Here is a 14129-nt window from a genome sequence, read left to right on the forward strand (position 1 = left end):
ATGGCCTCGTTGAGCCTGTTTCCTTTCCCTCGTAATACAGGAGCAAGTGTAAGTATAGGCATAGGCATAAAGGGTTCACGTTCGGAACAAAATAAAAAAAGAAAGAAACTTGTGAGGGCTCAAGTCCCGTGACCGGGCTGTAGTAGTTCTGATTAGGAGTGCAAACGAGCTCGAAATTTGAACTTTGGCTTAATTAAGTCGAGTTCTAGCTCTTAAAAAAATAAAATATTTTATTTTATTTTTAAAAAATAAAAAAATAAAAATTTTATTTTAAAAAATAATAAAATATTAAAAATATATATGTAATTTTATTATTAAAATAAAAAATAAAAAAATATATAATCGAACTTGCGAACCTCTCGCGAGCTAAAGAGTTTGATATTTTTGAGTTCGAGTTCGACTTGATCCGCTCGAGTTTGACTTGAATTCAATATTGATCGAGCTTCACACGATTTCGTACTCGAACCGATCGCGAGCGGTTGGATTCGTTTACAACTTTAGTTCTGACGTCTGATCCCACCCGCCAAAGCATTAACGGACACTAACGTTGCAACGCTTACCATCACAAAATCATTTATCCAAACGTTTTACTAACTCCTTTTCAAGTTTCCCACGTTGCCTTGCTGCTGGCTGCTGCTGCTGCCCTCCTTTATTTTGCATTTTGCTGCTGCTGCTGCTTTTGTCCACTTATTGCACTCTTCTCTTACAGGTTTTGATGAGCAGCTGCGTCTCCATCCCCCGTTCTTAACGAGGTTGGGGCTTTCTCCTTTCGCATAAATCTTGCGTACAAATGCAAGATACATCTGTTCGAAGCTACCCATTGTTCCATATGTTTATATATTACTATGCCTCTAAATTCTTGTCTTTCAATTGTTGCATGTTGATACAAATGCTAACTTATGTAAGTGCATTGTCATTTGTTCCGTTTTCGATCTGAAATGAACTATTATTAGAGCTTTTTGTTCAATTGCCCGTTTTTGGAGCTAACTTTGTGGTATGTTGTTGGACTTGGTAGATTAGAATCATACTAAGAGAAGGATTTGGTTGATTAGATTTTTTCCCCCTTTGGAGCTATTTTCTTATGGAATTTCATTTATTCATAGCATTATTTTAAATTTGGTGAGTCAATTCGATAAATTATGCTCAAAATGAAGAACCATGATGTGGGATTCCGGTATCCCCGTTTTCATGCTATGGGAATCTCTCCCCCTCCCACAAGACATTTAAAGGAAGACTTCTTTTTTTTTTTCCCTCTCTGTTCTGAAATGGGAATTGGTTGATGGATGGCTGCAGTAGTATAGATTACTTGTCATTTCTTGAATTTTTTCTCGGCATATCTGGACTAACTTAGTCTAGATACAGTTACCATTAAGAAGAGGTATTTTGATTCATTTGGCATTATATTCAGGGTAAAGTTTGCGGCCATCACCTTGAAGCATGGCTTCTGCTTTGCATTCAGCTTTTCACTCAAATGATGAGGGCATTCGTTTTTATATTAGATCGCAACACCGTATTGGTGGAAGATGTAGCAATGGTGGTGCTCGTCCTCAAAATACTTTATTTAGCGTGAAAATGTGGTCCAAAAGATGGGGATCACGATATATTCAATTGCAAAGAGCTCCTAGAATATGTTTGAGCTTGGGTTCAAAATGCACAAGACTGTTCTTGAATGGAATCAAGGTTTCAAATCATAGCACCTGCAGAAGAATGCCTGAGGTGAATTCTCTTCGGCGCTCTACGTGGTTTTGTGAATTATGATTTGTTTTTCCTTTGAATGTTGTTTATCTGAGAAAAAGTGCTTCCTCCTTTTCCCTTGTATGTTTTCTTAAAATTTTATCTTGTAGGTAAAAGAGGGAATTGGGATTTTGAAGGAAGCATTGTTGATTACTTGGAAAGAATGGAGTCAGTCCACTAAAGTGGCTGTCTTGTTGATATTTGCCTTGTTGATTATTCCGAAGGCTGACGCTGTAGATGCTCTAAAAACTTGTACTTGCTTATTGAAGGAATGCAGGTATGGCATGTACCATGCTGTAAGGGTCCTGGAGCTTTATCTTTCTATCTTGCTGCCTTACTAAATCTTTACCGTCGCCATCCACCTTCTTGGCTTGTAATGTCACTTCCACGATACTCGTCGAGAAATGTTTTCATCTCATGTCTTCATTTTGGGTACCTAACATGTGGCCTGCACCCCCAGTCTCTTTCATTTTTCAAATTCTTTTTTTTCCCTGTTTCCTTCAAATGCATGAGCAAGCATTTGAAGAGAACTTTCAGCCCTAAAACCTCTACTTACATCATATCAAAAGAAAGGGGTTAAAAGGGTGCAAAAGCATATCAATTTTACTTGTTTATTTGAGAAGAGAACTTTTGGCCCTAAAACCTGTACTTACATCATATCAAAAGAAAGGGGTTAAAAAGGTGCACAAGCATATCTCTGGTCCTGATACACATTGCTGCTCATGGGCATCATCTTCCTTTTCATTGCAATGAAGCCACTTATTGTCTGTCTAAAAAAATTTGTCAGAACTTAATATCACAAGAAAAAAATGCCCTAATTTTCACGTGAACTTGAAGACCAGAATACTATAGTTTTGACTTTTCAAGTATGATGTCAGTGGCTTTATATCATTAGTATTCAGTTAGTCTAAAAGAACAACTCCAGTTGATAAGCACAGGCTGCACAACCACGGTAAACTAAATATAAATGGCAGATGGAGTTTCAGAAAGATCATGTTGACATCAACCCTGACTATCTGTCTATCAGAGAGGAATGGGAACTGTTATAAGGAGCTGCAGACAAGCTACACCCTGAAGCATATTCTGGTTCTGTCTTAATGGTGATTTTGATGTTTGTAGGATAGAGCTTGCGAAGTGTATTGCAAATCCATCATGTGCAGCTAATGTTGCTTGTCTTCAGACCTGTAACAATAGACCTGATGAGACTGAATGCCAGGTCTATTCCACACCTCTTCCCTATTCCTGCTTGCGTGCCTCATTCTTGCATGGAATTCTACTAGCAATGACCTTTTCCTTTTTGCAGATCAAATGTGGTGATTTATTTCAGAACAGTGTAGTTGACGAATTTAACGAGTGTGCAGTCTCACGAAAGAAATGTGTACCCCGAAAATCAGATGTGGGTGAATTTCCAGCTCCTGATCCTGCTGTTCTAGTTAAGAACTTTGACATTCAAGATTTTAGTGGGAAGTGGTATATAAGTAGTGGCTTAAATCCCACTTTTGATACCTTTGATTGCCAACTACATGAGTTTCACACAGAATCAGGGAAGCTTGTTGGAAATTTGACATGGCGAATACGAACTCCAGACACTGGATTCTTCACTCGTTCTGCCCTGCAGAGATTTGTGCAAGATCCAAAATATCCAGGAATACTCTACAATCATGATAACGAGTATCTTCACTATCAAGATGACTGGTATATCACTCTCTGTACTTCTCCACTGAGTGTGAGATCTTACTGATATTTCTCTTTATACAGCTTGCAGGCAAAAAGATGTACCGATTATGATTTTTTTTTTTTTTTATCATTATGCAGCATTTCCTATAGAGAAAAATATGTCAATAACTTCCTTGTCAGTGGTTCCTTCATTAATAGATTTAGGGCCAAAATTTACAGTTGGTCCTCTTTCATTGTTTTCTGGCTGGAAGGATTTAGAGGTTTTGTCAGGTTTTCTAGTGATTTGTACAATTTGCTTTGAATTTAAAGCATAACTAGTTAATCGTTTAGTATCTACTCGCGTGCTCAAACCTGAGCAATCTGCTGTCAATGCTCTTTGCAGGTACATTTTGTCCTCTAAGATTGAAAACAAACCAGATGACTACGTATTTGTGTACTACAGAGGCAGGAATGATGCGTGGGATGGGTATGGTGGTGCTGTCGTCTACACAAGAAGTGCAGTTTTGCCTGAAAGCATTGTACCTGAACTACAAAGAGCAGCGAAAAGCATAGGGCGTGATTTCAGTAAGTTCATCAGGACAGACAACACTTGCGGACCTGAACCTCCCCTTGTCGAGAGATTGGAAAAGACAGTGGAAGAAGGAGAAAGGACAATCGTAAAGGAGGTTGAAGAGATAGAAGGGGAGATAGAGGGTGAGGTTGAGAAGGTGAAGGACACTGAGATGACCTTGTTTGAGAGGCTGACTGAAGGATTTAAAGAGCTCAAAAAAGACGAGGAATTCTTCCTAAGGGAGCTTAGCAAGGAAGAGATGGATGTTTTGGACGCACTTAAAATGGAAGCAAGCGAGGTTGAAAAACTGTTTGGACGATCACTACCAATTAGGAAGCTAAGGTAGTTTGATGGAGAAATGAAATGCTCATGAATCATGATATAGATTCTGCTGATGAAACCATTTTCTACTGTATAGCTACCATACACCTCTATATTACACTTTGTTCTCCGAAGCATTTTTTGCTGATTCTTTCAAAGGCAATGCAATGCATTAAAGATGTCAATTTTTGAGCTGGCCCTTATTCTATTCTGGAGTGCTTTGGCCTCGAAAGGAGAAGAAACATAAGCTTAATTTCTTCACCTTTTAGGGCTAATTAATCTCGTTGGCTAGAGAAGAATTCTCTAGCTTTTCTTCTTTTGATTGGAAAACTTACCAATTTTGAGCGTGCAAACATGTATTCTAAGCAGCCCTAAGGGTTTGTTGACCAGTTACATACTACTTCATATGGCTTGCATTATTATTAGACCTATTATGCTGTTTAGTTCCCTCTCATGCTCCCCCTCGTCACAACCTCACATTTTCTCAGAGTTATCATGGCTAAATTCTCTCTCTTTTTACATGCACGTTTTGCTCAAACTTTTATTTGTGAAATTCTTGGCACAAATGTTGGATAAGTTATCATAACTATTTTTTTTTTTTTTGGGTGTGTACATGTCAAATAGTTACAGTTTTCATTTCACAAACATAAACACTTAAGCTGTAAATGTTTTTTTTTAAGTGTAGATGAGAGATCTCAAACCCAGGACCTCTCACTTACATTCCCTCCATCCTTCCTCCAAGCTATACTTTCACTATTCCCATGCTAACAGCCTGGTCTGACCAAGAAAATATTTACATGAAAAATTTTTGAAGAAAGGAAACTTGGTTCAGGGTATTGACGAGAAGCACAAGCAGTTTTCCCATATCAACTTCAGGTTACTACTAAGCATTTCATGTAACAGGTCATCTTGCTTTGTCTGCTCCTGCATAGTAAAAGAGTTCCAAACCACATCTGGTCAGTAAAAAGGGCCAGGAAACAAGCACAAAACCATCAAGAAAGGCCAACAGGAAGAGTACTTCAAAAGAAAGAAACATACCAAGGATTGAGATTTCTTGTCTAACTAACAGATAATTTAAGATTTGAAGCACAGAGAACATATCTTAGAAAATTTAGTCCACATAGTAATATTTAAATTAAATGGAAAATTACTGCAGCACAAATCCAGGAGGAGGACATTTATTTTCCAGTACCAGCTGCCAAAGTGCAAAGTAGGAGGAAAGAAGAGGAGTAGCAGGACAAGAAAAAATCATTGCATACACTAATATCAATGCCCACTTAATTTTGTATAATTAGGAGGCTGGGCTTGTTTTCATTAGTCTCTAAGCTAAGTCGCTTCTCTCCCTTTGTAATTAATAAGATGCCACTCTAGTGATGGAACTCCTCATGAATTCAAATTGTTTGAACAGAAGCTTTAACACAACTATCCAACCATAGTTCTGATTGTCAAATGAGAAAGTAAAACTGGTCTCTTTCGCAAAGATGTTGCTCGCAGGAGATGCCAGGAAATGACAGGTCCAGAGGGACTTTCAGATAAGGTGTCCAAGCTTGATCACCTAAATACTCATATATCCTCCTCGTAAGTTATCTCCAAGCATCTCACCTTTATTTTCATCATGATAGCTTTCTCTTTCTTTATGTCTATATCCAGGTGAGCAGATCTTTGGAGGCCTCTGATTATGTTTCTTCTTATCTTATGCGTCTAAGAAGAGAAAAGATGGGAAGGAGGAAAAGGTAAAAATGGGGAGATAGGGGCAATGTAACAGGGCATTAGGGGTTTGGGGCAGATATGAATGACAATAGATTAGAAGAAGGTATTCTACACATTGAATCATCAGATGTCCAAAAACAAAAATCTAAGTTATACAACAAAATGATTACACCATTACTTCTATTTTAGCATAAATTACTCAAAATGGTTCATTCACCAATTATAAAGCATTGTCTACTGTCAACAAAAGTAATAAGAGTGTTTTAAGGCATGAATATCAAGTCAAAACACATTGGGCTATGCTAGCTAAATTTGTTAACTTGGGAACAGCCAAGACCACATCATACCAAGTCCAAGCATTGTCCAAAAATGATGCTTAATGCATTCCACAATTAAAGTCAAGTCCCTGCCTTGTCACAGTACCCACAACTATTCAACATGAAACCCCTAGAATTTTCTGTCCTAAAATCTCATTAACTTCAGTTTTTAGTTTTTTAATACAAAACAATTCCAAGTAACTCTTTCAATCAATTAGCATCTGTTCAAATGACATTGAAACAGACAAAATATTATAGAACCTGACAACAGTAACAAGCAGTCAGTAGATCACAACATAGTCGCCATCAGAAAAAGACTTACTGGCAAATTTGATACAATTCCTTTCATCTTCATAGCCACTTCTCTTGAAACCTCCCCAGATGAAGTTCTAAAATCAAATCGATCTGCATGCCGAACCTTAAGCCTAATTGATGAATTCCTAAATGATTTAGCATTTACATGCCAAACTCCAACAACAGCATATCTATCTCCTGAAGAGTCCATTCCCAAGGGCCATCTTAAACCACCCTTTACTTCTGGGTCCAGAATGGCAGAACCAATCAGACTTTTTATGCACTCGATCTCATTGTCCTGGAAACACATAATTAGATTGATAAAAGGGTCTGATACCAAGTCCATGAACCACTTATACTATATATATATATATATATATATATATATATATATATTCTATAATTCTTGGTAGAGGCACCAAATTTTGTTTAAGAAAAAGAATGGCAAGTAAAATTGCACCTCATGCTACCACTCATCTGACTTCCTATAGTCACGCTCTTCTGAAGGCCATTAAAGGCCTTCGTATTAAGTATAATTAAATGTATCATTAACAATTTTATTTTTACATCTGGAGAAGGTCTCTGATGAAAGAACCAAAAGCAGATGGAGAGGAAAATGTAAGAAGTCACTGTATGCTGAAATCTTTTCCACCCAATTATATGCTGAATCAAGTTGGACTAGCCAAGCATTGCCAACATAAACATATCAAACTCATATCATTTTCTGAAGAAACAACTTACAGTTAAAGTTTTTATAATTCTCTTGGTGCACAGCATCAGCCTCAGATCTAGGTCCTTGTCAAGGCAGGACATATCCACAACTAGATGTCGCACTTGGTTCCACTCAATCTACAGGAAAAAATGCATAAATATCAGTAAAAGCTTCAACAGGCTATGCTGAAGAAGGTCAACTGTTACAGTACTTAAAATAGAGTAAGAACAACTAAGACCCATCTCCCAGCAACCGGAAGTGGGAAAAGGACAAAAAAGGGAAATCAACATTGAGGTGATACCCAATTATTGCATGCACAGCAATAAACTAGGTGTTGTGTAATTGAGACAAGATTTAGACATACACATAGTATTTATGTTGAATCAAGTAGCACCAGATACCGACCTTGTAGAATTCAAGCTTTTCACGATCCTTTGCCAAGGTACATTTGCATGAGATAGTTGAGTCTGGCTTCATGTTATCAGAGAGCTAAAGAAGATAGGAATAGAAATCAGAGAATAAATATATTTCAAAGTAGCCATGTAAGATAGTGAACCTGTACCTTTATATGGTATATCTCCTTTTCCTCCTCAAAATCAAACATACACTTTGGGACAACATCATTGACTATATATTCCATATATGACGCAGAAACACTTGTGTAGAATGATCTCTTCAATTGTCTTAAACTGCTTTCTGGCAAAGTAGATTGACCCCTGAAGTACATGCATTTTAGAAAATGTCACATTCCTCCTTCAGGCACGAGAGGTGCATGCAATAGATCACATGTCTTCCTATTATCCTGACAAAGAATTTGACTAAGCTTACAAAATTAAAAACTTCGGTTAACGATGTCAACCATGCATTTGATTAAGTCCCAAGAAAGTCAACCAGGCGATAATCTAACAAGCAGGGTGTCTATTTGGTTGCCTATTTTAATGGCTGTAACCCAACTGTTTCTGTGTCATTCAGTGGCTAAGGTCAGGAATTAGAGGTCCTGGGTTCCAATTTCCCTGTCCCCCACCCCTCCCCTGCTGGAAAAAAAAAATAGAATTTTAAGATCAGTTGTGTCATCAATAATACAGCCAAAAAACATCTAGCTCAATCACATAGATCAAAATAAACATCTAGCACAAACAGGGTCAATAGGGCATCTACAAAAGGAATAACACGGAAGTGATAATATTCAAGCTTTGCACACTAAGATTAACAGACAAGCTAAGAATCGACTGAAAGGTCAGTGGTTCTTCATTCAGTCCATTACATAAGAACATTCTATCACCGAAAACCAATGGTAACAAAGCAATTTGGGCCGCAATAAGCTAATAATGAGTGACGATTAATATAAAATTTAGGATTACCAACCCATGAAACAAAATTTGTCCAAAGCGAGCTACCAGGGTTGGCTTGACTTCTTCAAGTTTATTATCCTCCACTTCATTTTGAACTCTTTGAAAAGCCGAAAGCAAGTCTTGCATCACAGTTTCAGCTGCAAACAGCCAGGGGTTCTCCATAAACACGCTTCTCTCTTCACTACATTCTACAGCGCATAAAAATATCCAACAAAAAGAACTTAGATTTCACATCCAGTTACCAAACATAAGAAGATACGATATTCACTTGCTAAAGGTGCGGAAAAAAGGAACCCATTTTCGTGCATGTGGTACCTCATGCATCATATATTGTACAACCAGCAAAGCTCAAAAATGAAAATATTACTGATCACTTCGATAGATTAAAAAAAAAAAATCAGGACAAAGAGCAAAATTCAGCCATTTCAGAATATTTCAGAACGGACCCTTTACGCGATCATGATTGAGTACCAAAGAAAGAGGCTTTTCGCCGGATTTTCTCTGGAAGGATTCCACAGAAATGGGCTGGAGCCGAGTCAGGGACATGAAATTAGTATCATTATTATCTGTATCATCACCAGAAGAAGCGGCCAAGCCAACTGGGAACCACTTAGAAACTGCATTCTGGTCGTAGATGATCTTCTGGCCTCCTCCTCCTCCTCCTCCTTTGCCTCTGTCCCTGTTGTTCTTCTTCTTGTCTGAGAATGATGACCTGAGATTCAACCCCCGTTTGAAGTGTGGAGATAAAGACTCAGGAGTCAGAGATGGAGACGGGTTGATTGCCGAGCTGCTGCTGCTGCCACCTCCTCTTGAATGCCTCTTATGGGGAGGGATATAGGCCGCCATAGTAGCAGAAGACTACACGCTACTGTCGGAGTCCACTTTACCAAGTTACACCTTCCAAAGCAAGCCCTTTTTTTTTCTTTTGGGTGTTTGGGTATATGTTGAAGAAGAGCGTGGAGAAGAAGGGAAAGGGGCAAAGATAGAGCAAAAATTCTACAAGAAAGTACAATAATAATGGTTTAATTTCAACAGCAAAGATTCTTCCTTATTTTTTACGCCATTACAAACATGCATCTGATGCAAATCGGTTGAGTGAAAGAAAAGAAAGGAGAAAATGGATTTAATTTGTCATGAAATTTATATTCTATTAGGGAAAGACCCCAAACATAAGAAGCAAAAAGTGAAATAACTTGAAATTCGAATTAAAAACCTTGTGATGTTTCGATTAGGTTGGGTTTTAGAAATGGTTACAAAATGTATTAGACTAACTTCATCATACAAACTTTTAGTAAGTCTTAAGTTTGAAAAAAAAAAATATTCTCTTTCAAAAGTTTCAAAATTTAGTATTTAAAGTTGAGCTTCCAAGGGGATTTTTTTTTTTCCTTTTTTCAAAATTTAGTATTCAAAGTTAAGCCTTCAAGGAGGATTTTTTTTTTTAAGGGAAGATTTAGAATGTCGCTACTACTTAAGCGGATAATATTGAAGTTTTGAGATTTAGAGCACCGATTTCAACCTCCCTCCCTTGCTTCTCGCATCATAAATCTCATCATTTCTCTTATTTTTCTTTTAAAAAAAGGAACGAATTATTCGGGTAACCACTAAATTTTTTGAATATTTTAGTTTTGATGGCTCAACTATTAATAGTATGTTTGTACCCACTAAACTAATAAAAATTGTATATTTTGAGTCATTTTATCATTAATTTTGTCATATCTAGCTATTAATATTATGTTTCATGAATCATCCGAAGCCTTATATCTGATAATGGTGAAATCAGATGAAATTGCCTAAAATTTATACTTTTTGATAGTTCAGTGAACAAAAACATACTATTAATAGTTGAATGACCAAATCTTGACTATTCGTAAAGTTCAATGGCTATTCAAGTAATTTGCTAAAAGAAAAGGGGATAGGATTTGGGATGGTCATCATCACTTCATCTGTATTTTGTGAGTGGCACCTTAACAAATCCAAATTTCGGCCATTTTAAAGTTGGACCAAAGGCACAGACGGCTATCACTGAATGGTGTAACATTTTTTAAAAAAGAAGTAATTTTATGTGAATTACTTGAAAAATTTAATAACAGAGATATAATTATTATATATGAAATCCACACGAACAGTAATAAAACATCGTACCTTTATCGCAAAGATGTACAATAAATTCGCATAGAATTACAAAATATTCTAAAAGTATTATATAGTATTAGGGAAAGATGGATCTGAAAACCATCCTGCCCCAAGCCCTTAACAGTAATGTCATAACACGCAAATGAGAATCCATTAAGGCACAAGGGCCGTACATTTCGACTTGGAGCTAGATTCCTGGACGGATTTTACATTCTAGCTTCACAACCATCAGTTCTTGGTATTTCCAATGGCCTTTTTCTTTCTTTTTATTTCAAGCCCACAAGTTGTTCTTGGCATTTGAGCCCAAAATCTCAAAACATTGAGCCCATTCGAGCTGTCTGTTAATCCTTGAGTTTCTGGGTAAATTTATTTGTTTTCCAGCTTCAAGGGATCAAAGCTGTTGTGGTACTATTTGGATTTCTTGATCTCCAACTTTTTTTTGCTCCCTTTTCTATGCTTATTATTTCTTTCAAAAAAAAAAAATTGCTTTTTTTCTTCTATGTTTATTCCAGAGTGTTTGATATCTAATTCTTTTTAAATCAGTGTGCTCACGTTTAGGATGAAACCATCTCTTGAAAAAAAAAACAAGAAGAAGTCTTTCTGAAACATGCAATTGTTTCGCCTATAAAACAGTGCTCACATTTAAGATGAAATAATTAAACATCCATGAGAAAGACCACAAACCATTAAGGGAATGTACACTAGCTAAGAATGCTAAAGCTGAGTATAAATCTCACTAATTCTGTAGCCAAGTCGACAAAATTAACATTCTTTGATGTGTTCCTTTGCACCCCCCGCAGGCTACAGATTCAAGAAAATATGGGATAAGGCGTTCTCCTCTCGCATAATATGCCACGCCATTGCCACAAAAGTTTCATTGATTCAAACAAATAAATTGACAAGCACAGTAACAAGGAGCCTGTAAATTTCCTTTGATGACATGAGCAAATGGATGCACACTGCCTCTTCAAGGGCAGAAGGCAGCCAGTTGGAAACGATAGCATCTATACAATCTTTTTTGCTTGAATCGACTTAGATTAGAATAGTTATGCACTCAAGGTTACCACCTTCAGTTGAAGCTCTAAACTCATGCCTTGCAAGGAGGAGCAAGGCATTTGGAAAAGAATCCCAGCATTTTTTTCTGCATACATTACAAGAATCCGCAGGTTAGTCATCAATTTGCTTGCAGAGTATCACTCTGAATAACCAATTAAAGTTTCTCCATACTTCAAGGATCAAAAGGAATGGATAACTTTGCAAAAGTCACTTTTTTACCATATCCAAAGTTCACTGCTAGATGAAATCCTAGTTGCAAGGAATGTTATACCAAGTATAATTATATCACATTTACTACGTGGTTAACCAAATGCAAGAAGGTCAAAAATGACTTGTAGTTGTGGGGGAAGAGGACGCACCCTCTTGGAGGTTTGGAGAAGTAGCTCTGGAGGAATCTTGTACAGATCTTCGTCCACTGGTTTTACATTAACAGCAGTGGCAGCAACAGCAGTAGCAGCAGCAGTTGTACTAGGCCTATGATGCGGGAGAATGGGGTTCCCATCGGCAGCAGCAGCAGCAGCATAATGCTTTGGCAAGTGCTGCTTTTTCTGATTCTGATCAAAATTATTATTATGATTATAATAGAAAAGCTGCTGACTTCTGGTTCGGGGTCTTGGGCCTCCTCCTCTGGGCATCTGTTGTTGCTTCACGTCCACAACGTCATAAACCTTGAACTGAACTTCTTGTTGTTTAATCCTGTGTTGCTCCTTTGCTTGCGGGGGGCACCCGCATCTCCTCCTCCTACCATTGCCCTGCCCCTGACCATTATTATTATTAACTGCTCCCCCTCCTCCTCCTCCTGCTGCTATCTGCAACCATTGGATTTCACAATCTTTTCTCATCAGCAGTGACATTTTCTGTAACCCCATACCACCTTCCGTCACGTAGACATGAATGAAAGTACAACACAACCCCACCAGTAGGTAGTAGGTACTAGTAGTACATGGCCTTTCTGAATAATCAATGATGAACCATATACGCTACTGTTCCTATTTATTGTCTTGTCCTGTAATTTCCTTTAAATTCTTTGATAAAATTTTACGTAAAAGTAAAAGCTTTCTTTAAACAACTGCAATATTCCAAATAAGACTGACTCAGTCATCAATTGACTCACTTTAGAATATGAAGTATGGTTTACCAACAGAAAAAAGACTCGTTACTTGACTGACTACATCCAATATCTTTTCTGGAAAACATGTTGGTAAAAAAAAAAAAACACGCACACACACACTAAACAGGGACATACGTTGAGCATTTGGGAAGACTACAAACCTAGAACTGATGTGCCTTTCTGATGGGGTATCAATTTTCCCCTCACTTAACGTTCTGTTGTCCTATTTCCAGGTTAGATCATAGATGGAGCAGAGGCATTTGTCATCACTAAAGGTTCTGTTAAGAGCATGAACCCGCATTGTTTTTGTGACCCTACTACAATCACCACTACTACTAATTATAACTAAGTATCCATCCAAGAAAGGATCCATCAAAATGCACTACGAACATCAATAACATCAATGTGTCTTGGCAAATCATTGACAGGCAATATGGGACATCTAATTAGCACCACCAAAACCAAAAGATTAGCTAGCATAAGCACCGACTAGCCATTAAGTCATTGACTAGTATTGTGATTTTATCTTTTGGGATTTCACATTTGGTAGTTGCCAAAGCAGTAGAAAAACAAAATAAATGAGTAAAATAAAACTTCATAAACAACATAATATGCTGCTACAAGTCAAGCGAAAATTACCCTTCTGGGAGGAACAGCAACAAGACGAACAGAAGGCTTCTGAGAATCAGCAGCACAAAGATCAATTGGATAACCGCCACCGCCACTAGCACGAGCACTGGTCATGTATGGATTGCAATATTGATGCTGATTATCAGTAGTTAAAGCAGAAGCATTACAACGGACCAAGCCAGCCTGCCTAGCATTCTCGAAGTACTGAGTTATTGGCAGCTCATTTGCACTATCCCAGTTTCCAAATGCCGGAATTTGCCCACTTCTCTTTCCCTCCTATAATCAGAGTACATTCCATACAACTAATATAAATCCATGGACAACCCAAAAAAAATTAAAAAAGAAAAGAGTAGGAAAAGAAAGTTATACTTCAAGGAATAAAGGTGGACTTACGAAATATTCCATGATCTTGTGATGGAAATCTCAGCAGAAGAGAGCAAGAACACTTCAGGGAGAGAGCAGAGTAAATGAATGAAAAGAGGGGGATATTCTAGTGCAAGAAGCAAGCAATGCAATGCCACTGTGCTGGTGC

The 14129-nt window shown here is 37.6% G+C and overlaps 3 protein-coding genes across 4 annotated transcripts; 1 reads left to right on the top strand and 2 right to left on the bottom strand.

The window, feature by feature from the left end:
* Positions 1-614: 614 nt before the first annotated feature.
* On the top strand, positions 615-4467 carry LOC140014554 (violaxanthin de-epoxidase, chloroplastic-like). The gene is made up of 6 exons (XM_072065598.1): positions 615-752; positions 1409-1716; positions 1845-2011; positions 2854-2950; positions 3038-3429; positions 3794-4467. The coding sequence occupies exons 2-6, from the start codon at positions 1438-1440 to the stop codon at positions 4305-4307; spliced, it is 1449 nt and encodes a 482-aa protein (XP_071921699.1). The 5' UTR covers positions 615-752; positions 1409-1437; the 3' UTR covers positions 4308-4467.
* A 429-nt stretch (positions 4468-4896) lies between these two features.
* On the bottom strand, positions 4897-9661 carry LOC140014555 (uncharacterized). 2 transcript variants are annotated; one of them, XM_072065599.1, is made up of 7 exons: positions 9114-9659; positions 8681-8855; positions 7878-8031; positions 7721-7804; positions 7345-7452; positions 6632-6901; positions 4897-5206 (listed from the first exon to the last, which is right to left on the bottom strand). In XM_072065599.1, exons 1-7 carry the CDS (start codon positions 9511-9513, stop codon positions 5111-5113), a joined length of 1287 nt encoding a protein of 428 aa, XP_071921700.1. In that variant the 5' UTR covers positions 9514-9659; the 3' UTR covers positions 4897-5110. The 2 variants fall into 2 exon arrangements, with proteins under 2 accessions (XP_071921700.1, XP_071921701.1); XM_072065600.1 differs by lacking the exon at positions 6632-6901 and having other exon boundaries at positions 9114-9661.
* Positions 9662-11695: 2034 nt separating this feature from the next.
* On the bottom strand, positions 11696-14129 carry LOC113710559 (uncharacterized). The gene is made up of 4 exons (XM_027233630.2): positions 13991-14129; positions 13607-13873; positions 12216-12665; positions 11696-11941 (listed from the first exon to the last, which is right to left on the bottom strand). The coding sequence occupies exons 1-4, from the start codon at positions 14000-14002 to the stop codon at positions 11888-11890; spliced, it is 783 nt and encodes a 260-aa protein (XP_027089431.2). The 5' UTR covers positions 14003-14129; the 3' UTR covers positions 11696-11887.

This window comes from Coffea arabica, chromosome 9e, assembly GCF_036785885.1.
Source record: "Coffea arabica cultivar ET-39 chromosome 9e, Coffea Arabica ET-39 HiFi, whole genome shotgun sequence".
In the NCBI taxonomy this organism is placed as follows: domain Eukaryota; kingdom Viridiplantae; phylum Streptophyta; class Magnoliopsida; order Gentianales; family Rubiaceae; genus Coffea; species Coffea arabica.